The 22,310-nt window shown below is 41.0% G+C and overlaps 3 protein-coding genes across 5 annotated transcripts; 1 reads left to right on the top strand and 2 right to left on the bottom strand.

The window, feature by feature from the left end:
* Positions 1-37: 37 nt before the first annotated feature.
* spsb3b (splA/ryanodine receptor domain and SOCS box containing 3b) lies at positions 38-6,623 on the bottom strand. Of its 2 annotated transcripts, none has more exons than XM_078279042.1 (7): positions 6,532-6,623; positions 4,638-4,773; positions 3,141-3,309; positions 2,705-2,892; positions 2,435-2,537; positions 1,888-2,013; positions 38-1,203 (listed from the first exon to the last, which is right to left on the bottom strand). In XM_078279042.1, exons 2-7 carry the CDS (start codon positions 4,764-4,766, stop codon positions 671-673), a joined length of 1,248 nt encoding a protein of 415 aa, XP_078135168.1. In that variant the 5' UTR covers positions 4,767-4,773; positions 6,532-6,623; the 3' UTR covers positions 38-670. The 2 variants fall into 2 exon arrangements, with proteins under 2 accessions (XP_078135168.1, XP_078135167.1); XM_078279041.1 differs by lacking the exon at positions 6,532-6,623 and adding an exon at positions 6,236-6,524.
* A 102-nt stretch (positions 6,624-6,725) lies between these two features.
* On the top strand, positions 6,726-11,361 carry nubp2 (nucleotide binding protein 2 (MinD homolog, E. coli)). 2 transcript variants are annotated; one of them, XM_078279043.1, is made up of 7 exons: positions 6,726-6,820; positions 7,354-7,469; positions 7,781-7,979; positions 8,260-8,414; positions 8,704-8,814; positions 8,990-9,059; positions 9,508-11,361. In XM_078279043.1, the coding sequence occupies exons 1-7, from the start codon at positions 6,805-6,807 to the stop codon at positions 9,645-9,647; spliced, it is 807 nt and encodes a 268-aa protein (XP_078135169.1). In that variant the 5' UTR covers positions 6,726-6,804; the 3' UTR covers positions 9,648-11,361. The 2 variants fall into 2 exon arrangements, with proteins under 2 accessions (XP_078135169.1, XP_078135171.1); XM_078279045.1 differs by lacking the exon at positions 6,726-6,820 and adding an exon at positions 6,990-7,240.
* Positions 10,522-19,143, bottom strand: atp6v0cb (ATPase H+ transporting V0 subunit cb). The gene is made up of 3 exons (XM_078279046.1): positions 18,860-19,143; positions 12,107-12,290; positions 10,522-11,492 (listed from the first exon to the last, which is right to left on the bottom strand). The coding sequence occupies exons 1-3, from the start codon at positions 18,930-18,932 to the stop codon at positions 11,288-11,290; spliced, it is 462 nt and encodes a 153-aa protein (XP_078135172.1). The 5' UTR covers positions 18,933-19,143; the 3' UTR covers positions 10,522-11,287.
* Positions 19,144-22,310: the final 3,167 nt, after the last annotated feature.

Raw genomic sequence — 22,310 nt, 5'->3', positions numbered from 1 at the left:
AGGGACCTCCGTGAACTTATAAAAATGAGCTGCAGCAGAACTTTTCATTTTTGTTTTATTTTAGAGAATTTCCTGAGTAAGAAAGTTAACAAACTGTAAATAGAAAAACAAATCCTCTTGTGAGCAAGAACACCACCACCGTTGGTATTCAAGCCAAATGCTGATTAAAAAACACATTTACAAAAAGTCTTTTCCACAGTATCAAAAAAGCAACTCCTTTCCCCCTGGAGTCCCTGAGAATAACAAGTGTACACTTTCATAAGATTTCCAGTGTGTTTTTTTTGTCAAAGTCTAATCTGGCAAACATTAGGCCTTCCAAACAGTGACTGGCATATCATTATAATAATTATTATTATTATTGTTATCATTAACCCCATGATAGAAATTGGCTAAAATGCAAATGAATGACCCATATGTCACTCTAAAATCTTAACTTCATTAAATGTCTCATACGCTACACACTCACTCCCTTCTCCCCATTCAATGACAAAGTTGTTTGAATGTCACAAACTTGCTAAATAAAAAAACAAGAAACAATCCACGCCAAATGTAGATTAAGAAAAAAAATGGCTAAATGAGATTGCTCTTCTTGTTTTCCAACAGGAGATGTTGATGGCAATGGTAGAATAGCTGTGTGCCAAACACTTACAAATACCTTTTGACTACTAGGTCATGTCCAGCGGCTTCTTTTGCATTGGTAATCCTCCGGCTCAGAGCAGCAGCTGTCGTAGTCGCTGCTGGGAGGAGTTGGAGGGCAGTGACAAGTGCAGGGTTGAGACTGAGGTGACATGTGACAGGAGCACTGGTATGGGACTGTGTCGAGAAACGGGCTGGTGCAGGGGCTCGGGGAGGCGCAGGCACTCAGGGTGGAGGCTGGGCTCGGGATAGGGCTGGAAGGCAGGCTCATCTCCTCGTAGAAATCCTCAAGCAATTCCTCGTGCTGCTCCGAGGCTTCGGGGCTGCTGCTGAGGGTGAAGACCCAGCCCAGCTGTAAGTGCAGGAGGGTGCGCAGGCCTGGGGGCAGCTCTATAGCATTTAGTACATCGGGGCAGCAGGGCAACATTTGGCGGAGCTGGGCACAGCAAAGGTACTGCAGGGAGGTGGGTGTATAGCAGGCACGGATAATCTTCATACTGCTTTTAGCTGCTGTGGAGCACACCATGGGGTAGAACTTCTTGTTCTGCAGCCTAGTGGCAGCAACACCTGTTGTAGAAGGAGATAAACAGAATCAGAGGTGAAGGGATTTAGGATTAAAGCCCAGTTCAGACCAAAGATTCGCGATGAGAAGAGTTGAAACTTGCAACTACTTGCAACGCACCAGTCTCCAACGTTCTGAAACCTCCCACTGGCGACTTGACAAGCTGAGTCGCAGGTGACGCTATCGTCAGCCTGCTTGAGTCGGGCTGAGACGGGCCAGTTCAGACCGCTGCAACTTTTCCCAGCAATGTTCTAAAACTGTTTCGTCTCGTGGCAAATCTTTGGCCTGAACTGGGCTTAACCCTTGTGTTGTCTTCCCGTTGACCAGGAACTTTTTTTTTTTTACTGCTTTTGACGATTTATAAATGTTTGTCACTTTTTGTCACTTTTTTCTTTTGTTTTTGTTTAATTCATGGTCAATAAACCTAATTTAAATGATATCATACCTAATTTTTGAGTTTAAGAAAGCAAGAAATATGAATCCAACGTACATTCATGCATCCAAGTTATTTTGGGGCAATTTGGTTGTAAGAAACCCATATTTCTGATATAAAAAATCTTTGAAAACGGGTCAAATTTGACCCAAGGACAACACAAGGGTTAAGAGCCACTTGGCAGTTATAACTAAAACGCTGTTTTCGTGTTTTATGTAGCTAAGAAGACCTGCTTGAATTACAGATATACACGCACCTAAACAGTGTCGATTCTTGTAGAAGGTCAGGGTGCCATGCCAGGTGTCCAGGTGCACTCCTATGATGGAGCCCTGGCCAAACCGAGAGGAGAACTTCACATTGTCCCCTTTGTGCTGGAGGGAACCTTTGAATATATATAGATAAAAAACAGTTTAGGGGTCCCCACTAAAGAGGGGACATGTCTCTTTGGTAGAACTGCTTCAACAACATCTGAAATGTGACAAGATTCCCACCTGGACACTGCTTTGAAATACTCAAGTGAAGTACAAGCACCTCAAAATTGTACTTAAGCACAGTACTTAAATACTAGTCTACCAAGCTGATGTGTGGTGAGTGTCTGGCGCTGTAAGGCTGCCGTGCATCACCCAGGTGAAGCGCTTAGAGTGTCTATGATAAAGCGCTATATAAATGTATATGAATTATTATTATTATTATTATTATAAATAAATGTACTTTTCACCACTAGTCAAAATTCTCCATCCAGTTTCACAGATCACTCTGATAATTCATGGTATATATTAATCCCAGTATTATGACCCTCTAACCTGTGTAAGAGAGCCCCCAACTGTTCTCATCGTGGCCCAGCAGGCTGCCAAAGCTGAATTTGAACTTCTCCAGGTCCAACTCTGAAGTTCCTATTCCCACCATCTACAACGACAAAACAGTAGAAAAACAGGATCAAAAGAGGTAAAGTACTTCTAGCTTTTCATTAGATGATAGCTTGCAGTGATCCTCAACATCCAAACAGAGATTTAGAAACATCTTCAGGCCACTGCTAATGTAACATCAGTATTTGTTAAGGGACTGCTACCCACCATATCGGTTCCATAGACAGGAGAGGTCATCTTGACTTCCCAGAAGTGTTGGCCGTCTGAGAGCTCCTTGGTGCCGCGGATGGCAGCTGTGCCGCAGCTGTAGTCAGAGTGAAAACTCACCTTCCTTTTGTTGCAGCTGAGGAAGGCTCCGGAAGACTTGTAGTGCTCGTCCCACTCCCAGTCAAAACCTGGGAACACAAACACATGAACGCTATGATTTCATACTTTGAAATATCTGAACAACTCTTGGATGAATTGGAATATGAAGTCATGTGCTCACAAAAGCCAATTATAGAATGTGTAATATACCTTCATATTACTGTGAAAGCCTTGTATTAGTCTGGCCAGCTTCAACACTACACTTGTGCCAATTTACACAGTGTACACTGCTGTGTTTGTATGGTGTATTACTGTATTGATCAGCTTTTTAACTCACCCTCATCCTCCTCCCCACAGAGGCAGTCACTGGTGACACAGAAGCCCGGGCTGAGCTCTTTCTGTTGGTCACACAGGCAGAAAGACTCCCCTATCACTGGTACTGTGCTGGGCAGGGCCACCGCCTCAGATACGGCCTGAGAACTCTCCAGGTAATCCACGCCGCTGATCTGGTTGACACAAACAGCATCTTGTAAGTTCGTAGACGTGGCCATGGTCCAGGGATGTTGGCTTGGAAGCCGGGAAAGGTATTAGATCCAGTGGAGAGAGCCTGAGAATTGTATTTAATGTTTTCTAATTTCCACTGAAAGCCCTGATGCCCTTTTTGTAAAGATGAACCTTTTGGTAGCGGTAAGAAAGAGCAACTTGAAAGAGCCTGAGTGGAAAAAAATCACAGTCTTGCTATCTTTCACTCGACAATCCAAAGAGCTAAATGAGAGTCACAATTCAAAGACTCAACAAGTGTTTTCCCTTAAAAGCGGTTCATGGTACCTATTGGTTACAGAAGTCATGTGTGCTAGTAAGTAAAATTAGACCCCTTCCAAAAATACTGAGCCTCCTATCCTTACCTTTGGAGACCATGTCTTACACACAGCCATTTCAGACAGGGGACAGTGCCAGTGGAAAACTACTGGTACTTGGGTAGAAATATTATATGTGTCATATGTGGTCACACCCAGGGGTGTAGTGCAGTTCCAGATAGGAAATAGAATATTCTTAGTTTGAATAATTGGTTGAATTTCATATTTTGTTAAAGTGCTTGAAGATCCAATTATTACTAAAGCTTATGTCATGCGAGAGAGACAATAAAAACAAATGGAAAAGTCAAAGTTGCCATATTGACATTTGAGGTGTGTTGACAGATATCACGACGTCAACTCCTGCATTGAGTAACATCGAGCAAGAAAACATTTCACCTTAAAAGTTGCCATTAGCTGCCGGTGTTGTGTCAAGTTCTGCATCCCTGCCGAGAATTGCATTCACAAGGCAAAATAATGGTTTTTAAGTCAAAGTACTGCTTAAAAACTAAATAAACTTCTTTGTCATGTTCATCAATGATGATAAATGATCTGAAGTGTGACATTTTAGAACAATTAGAGTCATCAATGTTTAATTAGACTCAGTAGTATTAGCATTCCCTTGCTGCCTGTGAGGTGGATGCAATTTTTTTGGCAGCGATGATTTTTAAGGGACTTGCATTATTCGGAAGAAATTATTGTTGCTGCCCGAGTGGATGCAATTCATGGCAGGGATGTGAAACTCAGCACATCGGTACTTAACACAAATAGCAGTACACCATTGGTCACACCATACCTGTTCTGATGTGAAAAACTTTTTTTATCCTCTAACATCAAACAGTGATGCTGTTAGCGTCTCTTTATCCAGTAATACCAAAAATACATTTCATCTAGATATTTCCCTTTAAACATTCAACATTTCCGCTCTACACTTTGCTCCACTTTTCTTTTGTTCCACCCCACAAACCTTAAAGTCTCACCTGTGTCGTCGTCTGGCCTTCCCATTCCTCCCTGTCCCTCGTCTGGATCACTGCCATAACATCTGTCTCTTGCCGTGTTTCGCTCCAGGCCAAATGCCGAGCCCGGCCGTTCCTGCCTCTTCTCAGCATGGCAGCTCTGTGGACAGCAGACCCAACACTTGTACAGCTAGCTGGCATGTGCACAGTGGGCCATGTACTACTTTTTATTTATTTATGTCAAGTAAGGTTGGTGTTGAACTCCTTGTTCACTGTTTATTTGTTTGTTGAGGTCAGATTTTTTTTTTTATGGACACATACGCGTACATATCTACTTTTCTACATTTCCAAAACCTAACAGGAAGAGAAACAGTAATAACTGTCTGTTTCAGACATTTCAAAACATACAGATTCAGCTGAATAGGAGTTTAACTGCAAAATGAGGTCTCAAATTAATGAACAAATATCCAAATAAACCAATGATGAGAGTATATCATCTTAAGTTGGTTGCATTGTTTCAAAATTTAAAGGTGGTAGCTTCTGTGGTTTGACTAATAAATTGTGTGGAATGAGTTTTTTTCCTTGTATTTCCAACTCAGCTTGTTTCTCCAATGTCTCACAAACTTGTTGGACAACTGAAATGAGGTCAGTTGGTAATTATAAAGGGCAAATATTTGCTCTGGGCTTTTCTCAGTTCAACACAAAGCAACACAAAACAATCAAAGAAGTTGATGCAATTTCAATGACCCAAACATTATTGGCATTCTGTCTCTATCCAGTTTGTATTCATGCAGTATGTCATGACACAAGCATAATTCTTAGTTAGATATTTCTTTGGTAACTTCACCCTTCATGGGTCCAAATGTATTGACCAATAACAGAACTGACTAATATGTTTGCTTTTAAAATAAATCTTATCTATGTTGAACTGTTTTCCACATTCACAGCCAGTAATCACTTGTATGAGTACAAAACTATTATTTTACTCTGTTTTACAAGTCTAATAGAGATGTTTAATATCATGATAAAATATAGTTTACACTTCCAACCTCAACAAGAGACAACATATTTACTAAACGCTGTACCTAAACCTGATAGCATGTCTTGGTTTATGCCACCACTGAACACAGCAGCTGATGACTGCTTTGCGAGCAGGTGCAGGAGATAACTGCCAATAATTTAGATTAGTTAGACTGCAGATAGTCTCACTTTAATTGGGCCTTACCCTACATACAGTAAATGCATCATCTGGGCAACCCAGTCAAGACAAACTACAATAGCCTACCTATGTCAGCAAATGTTCTGCCTGGCAGTAGGACAGTGACAGTGACGTGAATGATTGCATGTTTCAGATATTCACTAAAAAGCGCACCACTGGTCCATGAGCTGCCAGGACTTTCTAGTCAAATACACCAGAAGTTCATTCCGTCCTTTAGTGATCCACTTCAGAAAACCTGTTTACTAATAGCATCAACTGCATGTTTAAATCTCAGCACATACTGCATGTATATTCAGTAAAACTACTGCCGACGTTTTGCTGTGTTTCTGCATCTTTATCTTAACTAAATTAGTAAACTCAGTGAACCACAGTATCTCCATTTTAACAGCAGTTAAGCTCTTACCTTACAGTAGTCGTCCTATACACGGTCTTGCAGTGGCTCATTTGAATGCCAGTGTGCTTCTACTGTATGTCCGACCTTGTGACAGGTGCAGTTTACACTCGGTCCCACTTCGTAGCAAGCTAGACGTAAACATTACTTCTCCACGCCCTTATCGTGTGCCGATTGGATAAGAGACTCAAGTGGGGGAGGAGTTATCTTTTTTAGTTACCTTTACCCAGAGTCGTTGGCTACCTATATATGGATAATAACAACTGTGGCCTTTGTGCAAATTATAGTATAATGTGTGGTCTACTTACTTGATAAAATAACGAGGGTCATCACGTCGTCAGCTTAGTTAAAAGTCGAAGACATGTAAAACGGTTCACTAAACACAATAATCCCGTTCTACCATAGATTGGTTAGTTGTGCGTTTGAGTGCACCATATGCTGCGCAGCGGCATATTATTGGTGGCGTTGGAAAAGAGGCGGGACTTAAATGTAACATGCGCTGTGTGATTGGCTAGGTGGCGCATGACGATATACGGAAGTAATTGAGCTCTGTGCTGTGTGTGCATGCGTCAATTCAAAATATGGAACAAAATAATGGTAAGTTTAGTTACCGGTCAACAAAGTCCAACAAGAGGGTACGTTCCTATTTTTTTTTAGCTCGTCCATCCGTCACGTTACACGAACTGTATCGTCGTTGTTTAGAGAAGGCCCCTGTCAGAAACTGCTGCGTGTTTTTTTTTTAAAGGTATTCAATTTATAGCTTAACTGGCTCCTTAGCTGGCTAGCGGAAGCTAATTGGAAATCAGCTTAAGTTTGTTACTTATTGCTAAAACTTTCAATATCCGTGGTGATGTTTTTATACCCTCGGGTAATGTAACGTTACTGATAAAAATGCCATTACATAGATAATGTTTAACAATATTCCAAAAGCACTAGGCCTACCTAGTTATGTTAAACGTGTGACCTCGGCTGATCATACGTGCCCGCCTTCCCTAACTGCGTCATTTCTCTCTGACCGTAGGTTCGGATTACAGTTCAAATGACCTACTCTCGTGATATAAACGGTTACTGACGAAACTCTAGAAATGAACTGCTGAACTAAACTGTTTTCTTTCTCCTTTTCATATGAGACGGGAACTTGGCCCAGGTCCGGCATGTTGTGTTGGTCCTGTCAGGGAAGGGTGGTGTGGGCAAGAGCACCATCACCACAGAGTTAGCACTGGCTCTCAGGCACGCAGGCAAAAAGGTGAGTTCAATGACCAGCTGTGTGTATGTGCAGCAGAACACAGAGTGTCAGTATATGCTGACATGCTGTTATTCTATTTAAAACACACGAGGAGCCAATAAAGAGACGTGGTTGCGATTCATGTACAAAAACATTACTAAATGTCATGTATTGAATAGTCCATATGTTGCTTGTCATTAAACGATTGCAATCATTGTCATTCTTACTTTCAGTATTTATCAGTTATGTTTCTTTCTGTACACAATTCCTTACTTGTGTTCTTACAAATTTGTAAGTAAATTGACTAATTAATAAAACGATGTGTTCATCAGGTTGGCATCCTGGATGTTGACCTGTGTGGGCCTAGTATCCCCCACATGCTGAGTGTGGGCCGGCCTGATGTGCACCAGTGTGACTCAGGATGGGTGCCGGTCTACACTGATGCTGAGAAGAGCCTCGCACTTATGTCCATCGGCTTCCTGCTCGAGGACCCAGATGAAGCAGTGGTGTGGAGGGGGCCAAAGAAAACGGGTAAGCTATTCTGCAGTTGTACTTGGCTGTGACACTATTTAATAGACCTATCATGTGGGCACAGCACTTATTTTAAGGTTCTGTACCAGTATACTTTAACATGATTGTTTTGTGTTTTTTGAAGGAATTACACACCCATAAAATATGATATCATTATATGATTGGTTAGGTTAGTTTAGGTTGTCTGCTTTAACATCTACGTCTCAACTTAAACCAGTGAACTTGAACTCACTTTCTTCTGCCCAATATCTTTTCCGTCTCTGACTGTCCTGTCCCACAGCTATGATTGCCCAGTTTGTGTCGGATGTAGCATGGGGAGAGCTGGATGTGCTGCTGGTGGACACACCGCCAGGGACTTCTGACGAGCATTTGGCGGTACTGGAGAACCTTAAGAAACACAAAGTGGATGGAGCCGTTTTGGTTACCACACCTCAGGTACCCACTAGTCTGGAGAGACCTTACTGTAGGCGCAGCAGGACTAACTTACACTAACAAATAAGCTTACAAATGTAGCTTTGGCTGTTGACCTTTTCAGCGATATAAGTATATGGTCCTGCATGTGTGTTTTCATGCAAGGTGAAAAAGGAAATTGACCAGCGCAGTGAGCTCCTTTTACTGTACCATAGAAAATATGTACTGTAGTGTAGACTGAACCCTAACCAGAAACCTCTCTAAGTTGCATGACATCCAGTGACAGTTGTTATTGGTCTTGTATTGGCAACAGGCAGTATCCACGGGGGATGTGAGGAGAGAGATCACCTTCTGTAAGAAGACGGGTGTTCGGATCCTGGGCATCATCGAGAACATGAGTGGATTTGTTTGTCCACACTGCTCAGTATGTAAAACTGTTCATACAATTTAGATGTGGAAAAACTTTCTAATGGAATTGTTGCAGTAATGTGCATCCAAGTATGGAACACTATGAATGATATAAAAGGTAAACTGCAAATCAATCGCTGTAGTGCGGTCAAAGTTCAATATATCCATTAACACATATTCTCTCTTTTCAGGAGTGCAGCAATATATTCTCAAAAGGTGGTGGTGAAGAGTTAGCCAAACTGACTGGATCAGTTTTCCTAGGTGAGATCAGTGGGATTGAATCACGTGTAATGTTAGCTTCCAGCCACAAGGTGTCACAACACACTGTGACTGCACGACTCGTCACCCATGATTTAGGAGGCATTTTGCATCACTGCCATGCTGCTAAAATGGTCGATCCAGATTTCAGTGCAGCAGCATCAGGTTTAAAATACTTGAGCGAATGCATGATGCATACTTATTGATTATTCTTGATCAAATTAATAGATAATTTAATGATTTCCCTCAGCGGTTAGCAACTTTGTGTGAAGATCAATCTCTTGAGTAATGGTTGATTCTCATCATAGATTTTCATTAATTAGGCTGTCACTTGCGTGCTACTTTCAGGCATCGCATAGCTGTGGATCAATTTTTAGCAGGGCTGTGAAACTACAGTAGTGCTCTTAACTGGTTAAGGTAAGATCAGTAATCAATGTGTATTCCGTTTCAGGTTGTGTGCCCTTGGATCCTCTGCTCAGCACATGTATAGAGGAGGGCAAAGACTTCATGCAGTCATTTCCCGACAGTGCCACCTTCAGTGCCATCAGCAGCATTTCTCAGACTCTGCTTGACAACCTCCAAACAGCTTGAGCCATGAAATGTACTTGCTAAAAGTCTGTATTTTGCGAACACAATATCTTAGCACATAGGCACATATGTCATTGTGCAGATGTAATGATTTCTGTTGAATTTGTCTTGTACAGTTGAACACTATATGAAACTATTTACTGATTTGTTTTTATACCTTAAACTATCTGCCAACAGTACAATGCAGGCTTTGTGTGCAGTTATCTTTCAGTGCTGCGGTTTTAATTCTTGAAACGTTAGCCAGTGAAGATTACCAGCTCTCACCGCAGAGTGAAACGGGGAAGACATCAATCTTGTTAAAAAAAAAAAAAAACACTACTCAACTCAGCAATCTGTTTTGCAGCTGGAGACATAATTTTCTAACAAAAGAAAAATGCCAAGTCATGCTTTCTACATAAGACTTGCGTGTCACAGTCAAATAAACGGTACTGTGTTTGGAAGCCAGTCAAATCTAAGTTGGAATCTTCTTTAATTCGATTGTGACAGACATGTCGACACATCAGGATAACGTCAGTATCAGTGGTAATACAGGATTGTAGATTGGCGCTTTAGTAAATGCGTCAGCAGCAGTTCCATTTTCAGAAAACAAACCTCAGATCAAATAGGACCGGTCCTTGCATGTAACTAGGCCAAACACTAATCTCACTGGATTTCTGCTGCGTGCTACAAACCATAGCAATCAAGTCTTTTAAACTTTTCCTTTTTTTTGGAGGACCTATACATGAAATTTTGATCTGGTTTAAATCTTCTGAAACTAGCCAGCTCTTCAGCTTCATATCCAACAGCAACAAAACACTGAAACCCATGCAGGATCTTAATGACTGGAATGTGGAAGTACAGCCACAGATGGGAGAGGGTGAATAAGATGGAGATGAAATTTGGAAATTACACTTGTGAGACCCAATACGGGGCACACACACACCTTTAATGCAAACAGCACTACAGGAAAAACACTGAAGTTTGAGAATGTTTGCGTAATGATTAGAATACAGCTACACACAACTCCCACTTCACCAGCAACATACTAAAGGCAATCTTACTTTGAAACCAAGAATTACATCCAGAGGAATTCCAACCACTTATCACAATTAACCCACAGTGCATTTAATCAATCTATGTAGATATATATATCTGTATAATATAACCTGGGGAATTAAAGACGTTTGCTGCATTAAACAGTTCAATGAACAATTTCTCATAAATAAAATCAGTGGAAAAAAAGTCCATATACATATCTCTTTACAAATAGATTCTCAAGATTAATGCAGAAATTGTGTCAACTCCCAAGTCGATATGGGAGGAGAAAAAGCTGTGCGGCCCTTTGGTCAGCTCTCTAAGACCGGAGGCCAAGCTGCCTCAGCTGGCCTCAAGGCCTGAAATAAGTGGAGGAAAAAAAAAGGAATCTTCATCATACAATTTTGAAACACACGCACACAAGACAGACAAATCACTACATTGCGCATTTACAAGTTGACTGTCAAATTGGAACAACTGTACACATTGTTGAGATAAGACCATATTTATGGAGCCATTTTTAATTCATTTTTCCCCCCCGCCTTCACTTCTTTCATCTTGAGTGGCAGACATTTTTTTCTCCAGCAGCAACATAAAGGACAGATCTTGAAGTGAAGATGTTTGGGTGTTTATTTCGTGGAGAGAATGAGGGCAACAATAAGCCCGTAGAGACCCAAGACCTCAGCGAAAATCAAGATGAGGATCATGCCCACAAAAAGCCTCGGCTGTTGAGCTGTGCCCCTCACGCCTGCGTCGCCCACAATGCCAATTGCGAAGCCTGCTGCCAACCCACTGAGGCCCACGCTCAGCCCAGCTCCCAGATGGAGGAAACTCCTAAACACACACACGGACAAGTGTTGTCAGCACAAGGGATCTGGGTTAACAATGTAAGCGATTGAGAACATTTTAACTAAACATGCCAAAGTCAGAACATCTTTTAATTCGTGCAACTGTGATCAGAGCCTGTAAGGCATGCACAGAGTGAATGGTTTGTCATACAACAGGGTTCTGGGGTAAAAGCTGTTCAGTTGATGAGGTGTTGAAGGTTTAAGTTGGGCCCAACAGTAATCAGTCTGCTGCCTAAAGCTTTTCATCTGACCAAATCCACTATGGTTTCTGCTCAATGTACTGTTCCTACCTTGCAAGATGCAGAGCAGATGAATTTTGCTTGTACGATAACATTCATTGTTGGTTTTGGTCCTTTCGGGGGCTTTACAATAATAAAATGACAAAAAGGAACAGCAGCGTCTTTGCAATTGCTTAGCTGTTTTTGTTATGGCTTATGCCGAGACTGACAAGTGACAGGGCTATATCACTACAGCCGTAGAGCCGAGTAAATGAGCCTTTACTACTCAAGGTTGTCACAGAATAAATAAAAAAAAATGGTTTGTTGACAAATGCAATAAAAAGAAATGTAGACAACACTCAATGTGATCAACTGAACTCACTTGTAGAGGGTGACCTTCTCTGAGATGTTGTTGGCAATCAGCACTGCTACTACCAGGCCGTAGATGGCTATGATACCTGCCATGACCACTGGGATGATGGACTTCATGATGAGCTCCGGCCTCATCACAGACATGGCGGCTATCCCTGTACCGCTCTTGGCTGTGCCATAGGCTGCTCCCAAGGCTGGTAGGGAAGAGAGAGAGAAGATAACTTGGTTAAATAAACTAGCGTACACACCATACAATAGACTAGCTAGTAGACATGACATGACGGCAGAAAGCAGAGGGCTCAGCTGAATAATGAAGCAGAAGTGAAATAAGACATGGATCAACATTAGTTTCGGTTCCCCTTAAAAATCCAACAAGGCTCCATCTGGGGAATTTTTCTGTGTGTTCAAAAGGGAAATAACCGACTGACGCAGATACTATGCGACCAAAAATCACCTTCATCACATGCGTCTCATCTTCTCAAACTGCTTCAGCCCTTGTAATTTCAGAATGGCCGCTGCAGAGTTGTAAATCACTCTCTGAATGAAAAAGACCTGATTAGGCTTAAGCACACTGGGAACTGCTGACATCATAAGAGAAGGGGGGAGGGGCAGCAATACACACTCATGATACATCTGCTGTGTGCGATCTCCAGTCCACACTAGTCTCTGGCTAGCATCACTGTAATGTGACGGGGAAGGAGGAGAACAAAAAGCTTCATCAGCACATTAGCTCCGCTCGCCTGGGACGCTGAGGAGAAAGCACAGTGCAACCTACGTCACACACAGCCAAGTCTGACTGCAGGAGTAGAAGAGAACATCAATAATCAGCCTGCTCTAAAATTAGAAACCATATATAATAATAGGGGTGCACGATTCAGAAAACGTCACGATTAGATATTGATTTAGGCTCAAGATTTGATTCAAAATCAATAAAAAAAAAAAAAAGAAGAAGATTCACAGTATGTAAATGTAGTTACTTTTCCCATGTGATTGGGATAGACCTACAATAAGAATGTGAATTGATTTTTTTGCACACCCCTAATATATAACCAAATGTAGAATAGCTTCCTGGTGAGCAGTGTTGGGCAGTAATGCATTACGTAGTAATATATTACTGTAATATTACTTTCCACAGTAACGAGTAGTACAGTGATTATATTACAGTTCCTAATCCCAGTAACGCTGCCTTACTGAGTTACCTGTGATTTGTTTTTTGTCCCAGGTAGGCTCTCTTATATGACGACGTGACGTGTACGCTTGTCGTAATTTAGCGTGCGGCAATTCAGGGCAGGTCACGTCACCATGGCTACTAGCGAAAAAAGTTAAACGAAGGATGACGGAGAGAGGAATACTTTCAACAGCTGTAAGTATTGTCATTATATAAAGGATTTGATCAGCTAACATGTCACTGTGAGCAGAGCCCCTCTTCTCTCTCGCCTTGTGCACAGCGAGTTACTATGATGATGGGACTCTGAGTCGCCAGGTCTATTTCATAATGTAAGCCTATGTGAAACTCGACAAAAAAAAAAAAAAACTTAATAGGCCTGTGTAAATGTGTGATAGTCTTCGAAACATAACTGCCTGAATGCAGAATGTTTGAAGTTATGCAGTTAGGCTGATTGTTGACTCCTCCTGTGAGGTTAATTATTGTTTCAATAAAGTACAATGAGTTCTAAAGGAGCTGGCAGGTTGTGTGTTTGTTTTTGTTGGGGGGGGTTTGTATAACAAGTAAAACAACTAATTACTTTCAATACTAAGTCATTTAATTAAAAAGGAGTAACAAGTAAAGAGTAACATATTACACTTCCTGAGTAACTTACCCAACGCTTGTGTGTGTGTCCCAATCTCAAATCTGCCTCAAGGGGGCTTTCTGATCTGTAGAGCATACAAAACCCTCTATCCTATTTATTATATATATATATATATATATATATATATATATATATATATATATATATATATATATATATATATATATATATATATATATATATATATATATATATATATATATATTTATTTATTTTTTTTTTTATTTTTGTTTAAAAACCCACAAGCCTTACATTGTTTGACCAAATCGCAAATGCCAGTTAGTCTGGAACCCTTTAAGATAAGTTTCGATTTCCAAGGGGCGTTATCAACGCTCGTAGACCAAAATGCCTCTGACCTACAACCAATCAGAGCAACCAAACATGTGACAGCGCTGAGCATCGGACAAATGTTAACAGACTACAGGGTGTAGAGATGAGCTGTGCTGGTGTAGCGTCAATACGTCTGTAAACCAGAGTTGCTGTTTTTGCCATCAGAATTTGAAAATCGTACTTTAACAGCCATAAGCTGCCATCTATAGGTTCAGGTTGTTTTCCAAGCGAGCCAAAAATGACGCCAATGCGTATTTTGCATAAAGGCTCCACAATTTGTCATTGTCTGAAACACGCCCCTATTTAGATAAATGGTTGTGATTGGCCAGCCTTATTCTGCCAGAACTAATGAAACATGAGCTCGCAAGGAAGAGCAAAAGAGGAGAGATCCCTCTTCTAGGATGTACAAACACAATAGATGTACAGTACATGTGTACAGAATAGACCCACAAGAGTCTTTTGCCAATCCAATAGAGCCTGTCAGAGCAGGGCAGTGTTATGAATCAAAGACAGGCTGGTTTGACAAGATATCCCCACATCAGAGGTGTGTGTGCCCATATGCATGTGAAAATAAGAACGTGTTTATTTCCTCACCCACAGCAAAAGTGAAACCTCAGAGACTGCACTGACCACAACATACAGTACATCCAATATATTGGGCCATATATGCTGTGGCAGCATCTCCTCTATCCAGCAGTATTAAAACACATATTTACATGCAATTTATTCTCAAAGAGATGAAGACATTTCTTATTTTCACAGATTTATAGATGCCGCTTTGCAAGGCAATTTAAAATAGTTAGGAAAAATGCATCATCCTTTGATTAATGTGCCGATCTTGTCATACCATTGGTGTACAAACATGGACCTGACAAAGTAGTTTCCTTGCCTCTTCATAGCCAACATACCAATGAGTAAATGTGAAATGTCTCCTAAGATATAATCTTGGAGAGCCTTGTGCATACAGCCCGAGGTGCCCTGCCCTGTGTTCTCTCATTTCGTGAGTGTTGAGCTAGCCTGGAGATAGTTCTGGTAACTCAAAGACTAGCTGTGAGGCTTTCTGGCAAATGGATCTAGAGGCAGACAGGAAGATGACGCGGGCCAATCTTCAAATGTGCACATGGCAGCCAGCCACGGCCCCAACTTCTTATACTGATTCATCACCAAACAGATGGTATCAATACAAGGTTAAATCACTCCTGCCCCTCAACATAGATTTGTTTGAGCATTACTGGGCACTGTTTTTTCGCAAGCACCAACAAACAGCAGTTCAATATAAAAACTAGATAGCAGAGCCAATTGTATTTTTTTTCCAAAACACACCTTGTAATTTAGCCATGCAAATCTCCTTAAGAACAATATTCTGGAAATGCCTAAAACATCCTTTAAACAGGAGACACTTTTAGTCATTCAGCCATCCATTAACAAACCGCGTAATATGTTACTGTCAGTAGTGTTATCCTCCGACTCCATTCTTTCTTGGTAAGCTTGGCCTCACTGAGGTGAGACAGGTGAGGGTTGATAGAAAGACCTTAAACATTACCACTCTGTCCTGACAAATAAAGGTTTGATGTGTGGCAGTGCGGCTTCTGCAGTGGTGTGGTGGCACAACCTCTGGGTCTTTAATCCTAATGCAGCTAACGAAGCTTAGGTAAAGAGCCCCCCCCTTCTTTTTTCCTCTGCAGAATATTTGATGAATGGGATGCCCTTGTGACGTATTGTGATGTCAGAGCAGGAGGTGCCTCCAGCTAGGGATGATCTTGCATGCAATATGCCCACGCAATAGACAGCAGATTGGTCTGCTCTGAATAGTGGGTGAATAGGGAAGTACTGGTTTTAAGGAGTGAAGTTCAAAATCAGGAAGGTCATAGTTGTAAAAACGTTTTCCTGTGTTAGAAAGCTGTGTGCTGGCTGTAGCGTACACTGTACAAATACACGAGGCTGCATGCAGAAATTATGAGACTTGCTGACCAATTTATTGCATCAGAAGCTGAGGGATGTGTGGAGCATATATGCTACGGTCACTAATTACACCTCTTTATTGAAGAGAAAGAGAAAGAAAGAGAGAGAGAGAGCGAGAGAGAATGTGAACATGAATTAAAAGGGCAAGAAACTGAAAGTATTAAACTAACTTCCTTTGTGAGAAATTATGAGTTACAATGCTATCCTAGAACATACAGTACATGCCTTAACAACTGCACAGGAAATTGGAAAAAAAGGGAGCCACTGCAGGGCAAGAGACGCGCAATTTATACGATATATGATGGCACCTTGCGAGTGTCACCTGCTCTGGGGTAGGAATCAACGACAGGACACTATCACCAGACTACTAAAACAATGCAACACCACACCAGAAGATCAAAAAATGGCTTATTCCGGCAAATTAAGTGTCTTTTAGGGTGTGAGTCTTTGAGCCTAGAAATTGGGATGTCAATCTGGCATTATTCTCAATATTTTACAGACTGAATAATGGATCAACCCACCAAAATATGACATTACATATTACAGCCATAGTCCTTCAGCTTGTGTACACTAAAGTGACCTACATCACAGAAGCACAAGCTACAATTTATTTCTATCAACGACACACTGTAAGATCTTAATGCCGAAGTCTGAATCATCAAGTCTCCCTGTCCATACCACGTCCCTTCTTTGTGCTGGCATGATCCCCTCCCTACCAGCTAATTCCCCAGCTGTCAGTCTTTCACCACCGCAGACTAGTACTACTACTAGCCTCAGGGTCCACCACCGTCATGCTGCCCTTGCCTATCACTACACAGACTTAGGACGATATCAGGGTTGCTTTGGCATCCAGCTGGTTCTCATTTCCTGGTAGGGCTGGACACCATTATTAATAAAGTTTTATGATAGGACTTTTTTGTTTTACATTATCCATTCTGATGGCTTATTGTGCTGCCAGTGTTTACACTTCAAACAGCAGTTCCTAGGTCAGATTTCTCTCAGAAACTTCTGAAATACTCTAAATCCAGCTAAAAATGACTTCGGAGATTTGTCATTACAATGCAGCCCAATGTGATTGGTTAATAACATGTTAAAACATTCCTTTCACTGACTATTAAATAGGCATGTGGATGAATAAATCTGGGATAAGACAAAAGAGGTGGGAACAGAATCTAAGAGGACACTCCAGCAGAAAAAAAAAGCTCAGATTTTAAAGGTCTTAACCTAAAGCCATTCACTGGTAATGTCCCCTAATGATGCCCCCCAGTGAATGTACCATAAATGAGCCAGTTTTGCCCAAAGGCCTCGAGCTACAGCGGGTCAAGCCCTCTGTAACATGGTCAATTAGCAGCTTGTTGATTTCCCATTGGAGCTGCACCCATCCCACCAGTCACCCTAGTTAGTCACAAATGTAGGCCTTTGCTGCGACACATCATTGGCATATGATGTAGCTCTCATCTTAGATTAAAGGGAAGATAAATATTAAACTAGCAAAAGGATTCCCAAAAACCAAGTATGACCAATACTAAAACAAGCCAGTTTCAAAGTTCACTTTCTGTGTCACTTTACACTTTCTATCCAAAAACACAGTGGCGTCAGACCCTTTATCGTTTGTCAAAATTAGCCATATTTTCTTGTTAACTTTTGCCTTAATAGTAACAGCTCACAAGATCGGTAGCCAGATGGCAATTCCAAGTCAGAAGATCTATCATGTGATTATCATGTGACCTTGTGTCATTCCTTTGAGCAATAAGGAAGTAAACCAACTGATCCTGGTTTCCAGCGGTTATTGGAGTTGTAAGAAAGAACGGTTTTCAGAATAACTTGCATTAAATAAGACGTGGCACTACCGACTTGACAGCTTGTAAATTTTTGCCGAGTAGCAGTTTACGCAGAACGCCGTCAATGCGATTATTTAATGTCATTGGTTATGGTCTCTACTTTCAAGCTAAAATCAAATAACTCCGTGTGAAACTCATCACCTATTGCTATTTAACGTTACACCGTTAAACCCTGGATGCATTAGTGTGACATCTGGCAGAAAGGTGGGATTTCACTTAACCTATAAACCTTCTGCTAAGTGCAGAAAGCTAACAAGTAGCCAACTGTATGAGGGATACATGGAATACATGTTGACATCTTTATAATGACTGTTAAACAATAAGAGCGTTAACGTTACATGTTCTTAACAGTTGGCATCATTCACCGTTTTTTCCGTTCTAATCAGATAAATCATCTAACGTAACAAAACCGAACTAAGCTAACGTCAAAGCTAACATATTATAGTCGTCATCAGCTAGCTAGCTAGCGAAGTTAACTAGCTTTGACTACAGTTAGTCTTGAAGCAGAGAGGCTAACAGCGATACTTGCATTAACTAACTAATACTAACATTGGCAAGTTAATACACCAAAGTCACTGGCTGCACCAGCTAGCCGTTAAGTCTAAATAAATGACAGCTCAAGATTAGCAATGCGACGTTAACGTTAGCAAGGCTAGCGGGTGGCTTTTAGTAAAGCTTCAAGAAACGCACCATGGTTGACAATTCAAAGCACCCTGTTAGGAATGATATAAATGCAAAATGGGTTAGCAGGAAACGCACAAAACGACATTGTGTAATTAACAAACATCTTAAATATAAGAGGTGATCGTGTGATATTACCGCTAAACACCATAGCCGCAGAGGCACCCATCACTGCGAAGAACGGAGAGTATTCGGGAGCTTCGGCCGACATTCTTTCTCACACAATATAAAAATAATCTAAATATACAAAATTAATTAGGAATGTCGACTCTTAAAATCGCACTTCGCGAAACCTAACGAAGACCACGGGCTTGAAATGAGAAACCGAGTATAGCAAGAACCGTCTCAACACCTAACTAGCAGTGTAAACGGGATAGTCACGACTCTTCTGATAAATACCCGGCGCAGCAGTACAAAATGGCGAAGCGGAAAATATCACCTGACTTGGCCGTACGGATAAAACCTATCATCGACTGGGTGTGGGGGGCGCAATAAAACAAAGTTTGTTAATGATGTACTGTGCTGCACAACCAATTTATGAAACTAAAAGTTTGGATTTAAAATGATTAATTACGTATTCCGTAGAAATAAAGTGTTTCTTGTATTAGATAAAAAAAAAAAAAAAAACTTAAAGGTCACCCCTATCAGTCATCACTTTGGTGTGCTCCGCTGCAGGCTTCCCCTTTGAAATCTAGGCATTCACCCTTCAAAAGCAGGAGGATGAAATGATGGGGATAAGCAAGAGGGTGTGGAGACACTGCTAGAGAAAAGGGCGTTTGTGTTATCCTAGCTATCAAGGAAATAATACAGCATTTATTCTAAATGTCTTATTACATTATGTTATAAATCTGACTATAATATGAATGTCATGCTCCAAGAGGGATCCCTTCAAATCTCCAATTCCTAATGTTGCATATGTTCAAAGACATTTCTGCATTTTGCACCAGGACTCTACCATGCAGCAGAGGGTGGTTTTACAGTCAGCTGTTATATGCAGCAACGTGGAGCATGAGAGTGAGAGAATTTGAGGCTGAGTGTATACAGTTGAGTGTGTGGTGGGGGGGAGGGAACTGAGAATCCCCATCCCTCTGTATAGCTCCCAGCAAGAGCAGGCTCAGAGATCCAGAAAGAGGAGGGGTCGAGAGAGCTAGGACACCATGGGAGTGATGAAGTGTGTGTGTGTGTGTGTGTGTGTGTGTGTGTGAGTCATAGAGCGCTTGTGCAGTCCCCATCCCTCCATCCTGCTCCCTCTGCATTGCCTTGTCTAGTCAGCACCAAAGCTCCTTCACTCGTGATGCAATTTCTACACTGGCATCACACAGGCCTTTTTTCCTTTCAAATATTTTACTCAGCCAACATCTAATTCCATCTGCCAAATGCAAGGTTGCGTTATGCAACAAGAAAAGATCATTTTGAGGCATGGGTGATGTGTGTGTGCAGTGATGCATTAATAACAAAAAGGTCACAATCAATGAGATGATTTTCACTTGGTTTTCTTTCTCTGCCGACTGACTGAACACTCATTGATCCAGTACGGACTCTTTTAGGTAGATGGGGATGTAGCCTTTCGTTTAAGGTTGGATTATGATGTTCCTGTCTGGGATACATACTCAGTGGACATTTGCAACCAGCTCATTTGACAACATCCTGCAATATGATAGCCCATGTACCTACACATTGTTGTGTTCTCATTGTTTTGGTTGGATACAAATATAAGGTGGATGCTCTTGTTCTTGAGTGGCACTGGTCAATAGGTTGTAAGAGGAGAGTATAAGAACATGGCATATTTTGGAGGGTCTTATAGATGCTGTTTTAAGGAAAGGAAACAGGGAACTGAGAAATTCTCACGAGGGCATGATTCAATAAATATAAATATATTTAAGATGCATCGTAAAGGATTTGGTACTAATTGTTAATATACTGTACAGAATACTGTGATTCTAGATCTAGATCCTCCTTTTTATGCGGTTCTGGTATTTCAATATATGATCAGACCAGGATATAACTCTACAGAGAGACCAACTTAAATTTGCCCAGGTTCTAAATAAAAAAAGTCACTGAGCTAAGCTCCTCTCAGGTTTGGCATTTTTCCCGTATTTGCTGGTTTCAGTGTGTGAACAGAAACATAACTCAGTCTTTCATTGAGATAAAAAAACTCAATCATTTCCCAATCATTTAAAAATGCTAATGCTGTGGGAAAAAAAGCTTTAATTCTGCATTAACAACACACACACAAACACAATTTTGCTTTCCTATATGACAGCCTTAAAGAAATAATTGAAATGATTAATATTATTGAAGGACAGATGTACACTCAGATTTGCAACATGTAATCAGTAAGACTGGGTGGAAGCAAAGACCTCCCTCCCAATAACAACATTGCAATATTCACTCTGTGAATCAAAACAATATTTGTCAGCCCCTCCTAAGTCAGCCTCCTAATCCCGTCCACACTTCTTGTTTTCTGAGGGGCGGGGTGGGGGCTGGTCAAGGAGAGACCCATCTCAGTGTAGAGTTAAATACTTAAGCACCTTACTCCTTGAGGCTGGAAAGCGTGGTTTTCAGGAGATGCACCAGACCAACACCCCAAGGAGCAGCTAAATATAGAAGCGCATGTGTGATTAGCAGAGTGTGAATCCTGAATGAACAGCACAGCCTTGGCAAGAGTCAATTCCACTTACTGTAACAAAGGAATTACTCCACCACTCTGCCATGTACTAGATTTCTCCAAATGCATTAGGCTGGGCCACACCCACTGCGAATGAAATGGCCATACATTTTAATACAACTTTAATGTACAGTATTGACATAGATCGGATGATATCAGTAAATCACTAAATATGTTCCGCGTATAGCAAATACAGTGCCTGTGACTCCTATTGCTCTATTGGGTTTGATTGAAATTTAACAATGAGTTCAATGAACTGAATTCTGCAATATAGCTGACTATAAAAGGAGAAGGCTTTTACAGATATATTTGTAGGTATATCTGATTCACTGCTGCTTAATATTTTCCAGTCATGCAGTTCACTGTCAGCTTCCACAAAGCAAGAGACATCCAAACAAAAAATAGACAGCGTGCATCAAGAAGTGTGTGTATGACTGAGTTAGGAGTCACACACTTTTTTTTGTGTTATGCCCAGACCTACCTACTGTAGATATGTCATTTGCGACAATATTATATCATGTATCTGCTCAAACTAGTGTTACGTTTAGGTTTGTCCCACCACTTGTGGTTTTAAAAAAGAAAAATGTAATCAAAAAATTAGAAACACAATTTGCATTAGTTTTTGGTATTACAAAGGTGCACAGAAAACATACATTTAATCAAAGTGATTGTGTGACTTGTGTAACTTTTGTATAATGATTTAACATGTAATTTTGTCAAACAAGCATAGCTGTAACTACGAGGAGTAGAGCAGGATTAGGGGGTTGGATTCACGGTCAGATGACTTTAAAAAGGCATCTGGCACACTTCTGTGACAGTCTGAACCCATCTCTTCGCAGGAACACGGATGTGATAGATTTGGAAGAAAAAGCACCAAGACAAAAAGACCATGTCACTTGCTCTGATCAAGGCATATTGCTA

The sequence above is a fragment of the Sander vitreus genome, chromosome 21 (genome assembly GCF_031162955.1).
Source record: "Sander vitreus isolate 19-12246 chromosome 21, sanVit1, whole genome shotgun sequence".
Lineage (NCBI taxonomy): Eukaryota > Metazoa > Chordata > Actinopteri > Perciformes > Percidae > Sander > Sander vitreus.
This window is presented reverse-complemented; position numbering and strand designations above follow the sequence as displayed.

What these genes read in the sequence shown, in the direction of transcription:
- spsb3b (XM_078279041.1), bottom strand. Translation starts at nt 6,276, where the DNA reads ATGAGCCACTGCAAGACCGTGTATAGGACGACTACTGTAAG. An exon ending in AAGGCCAGACGACGACACAG is followed by an intron (nt 3,310 to 4,637) that starts GTGAGACTTTAA and finishes TGTGTCAACCAG; the next exon opens with ATCAGCGGCGTGGATTACCT. An exon ending in TTGGGGGCTCTCTTACACAG is followed by an intron (nt 2,014 to 2,434) that starts GTTAGAGGGTCA and finishes ATATATTCAAAG; the next exon opens with GTTCCCTCCAGCACAAAGGG.
- nubp2 (XM_078279045.1), top strand. Translation starts at nt 7,132, where the DNA reads ATGTTTAACAATATTCCAAAAGCACTAGGCCTACCTAGTTATGTTAAA. An exon ending in TGCGTCATTTCTCTCTGACC is followed by an intron (nt 7,241 to 7,353) that starts GTAGGTTCGGAT and finishes TTTTCATATGAG; the next exon opens with ACGGGAACTTGGCCCAGGTC. An exon ending in TTGTTTGTCCACACTGCTCA is followed by an intron (nt 8,815 to 8,989) that starts GTATGTAAAACT and finishes CTCTCTTTTCAG; the next exon opens with GAGTGCAGCAATATATTCTC.
- atp6v0cb (XM_078279046.1), bottom strand. Translation starts at nt 18,932, where the DNA reads ATGTCGGCCGAAGCTCCCGAATACTCTCCGTTCTTCGCAGTGATGGGT. An exon ending in TGCGGCTATGGTGTTTAGCG is followed by an intron (nt 12,291 to 18,859) that starts GTAATATCACAC and finishes CTTCCCTACCAG; the next exon opens with CCTTGGGAGCAGCCTATGGC. An exon ending in GAGAAGGTCACCCTCTACAA is followed by an intron (nt 11,493 to 12,106) that starts GTGAGTTCAGTT and finishes GTGTGTGTTTAG; the next exon opens with GAGTTTCCTCCATCTGGGAG.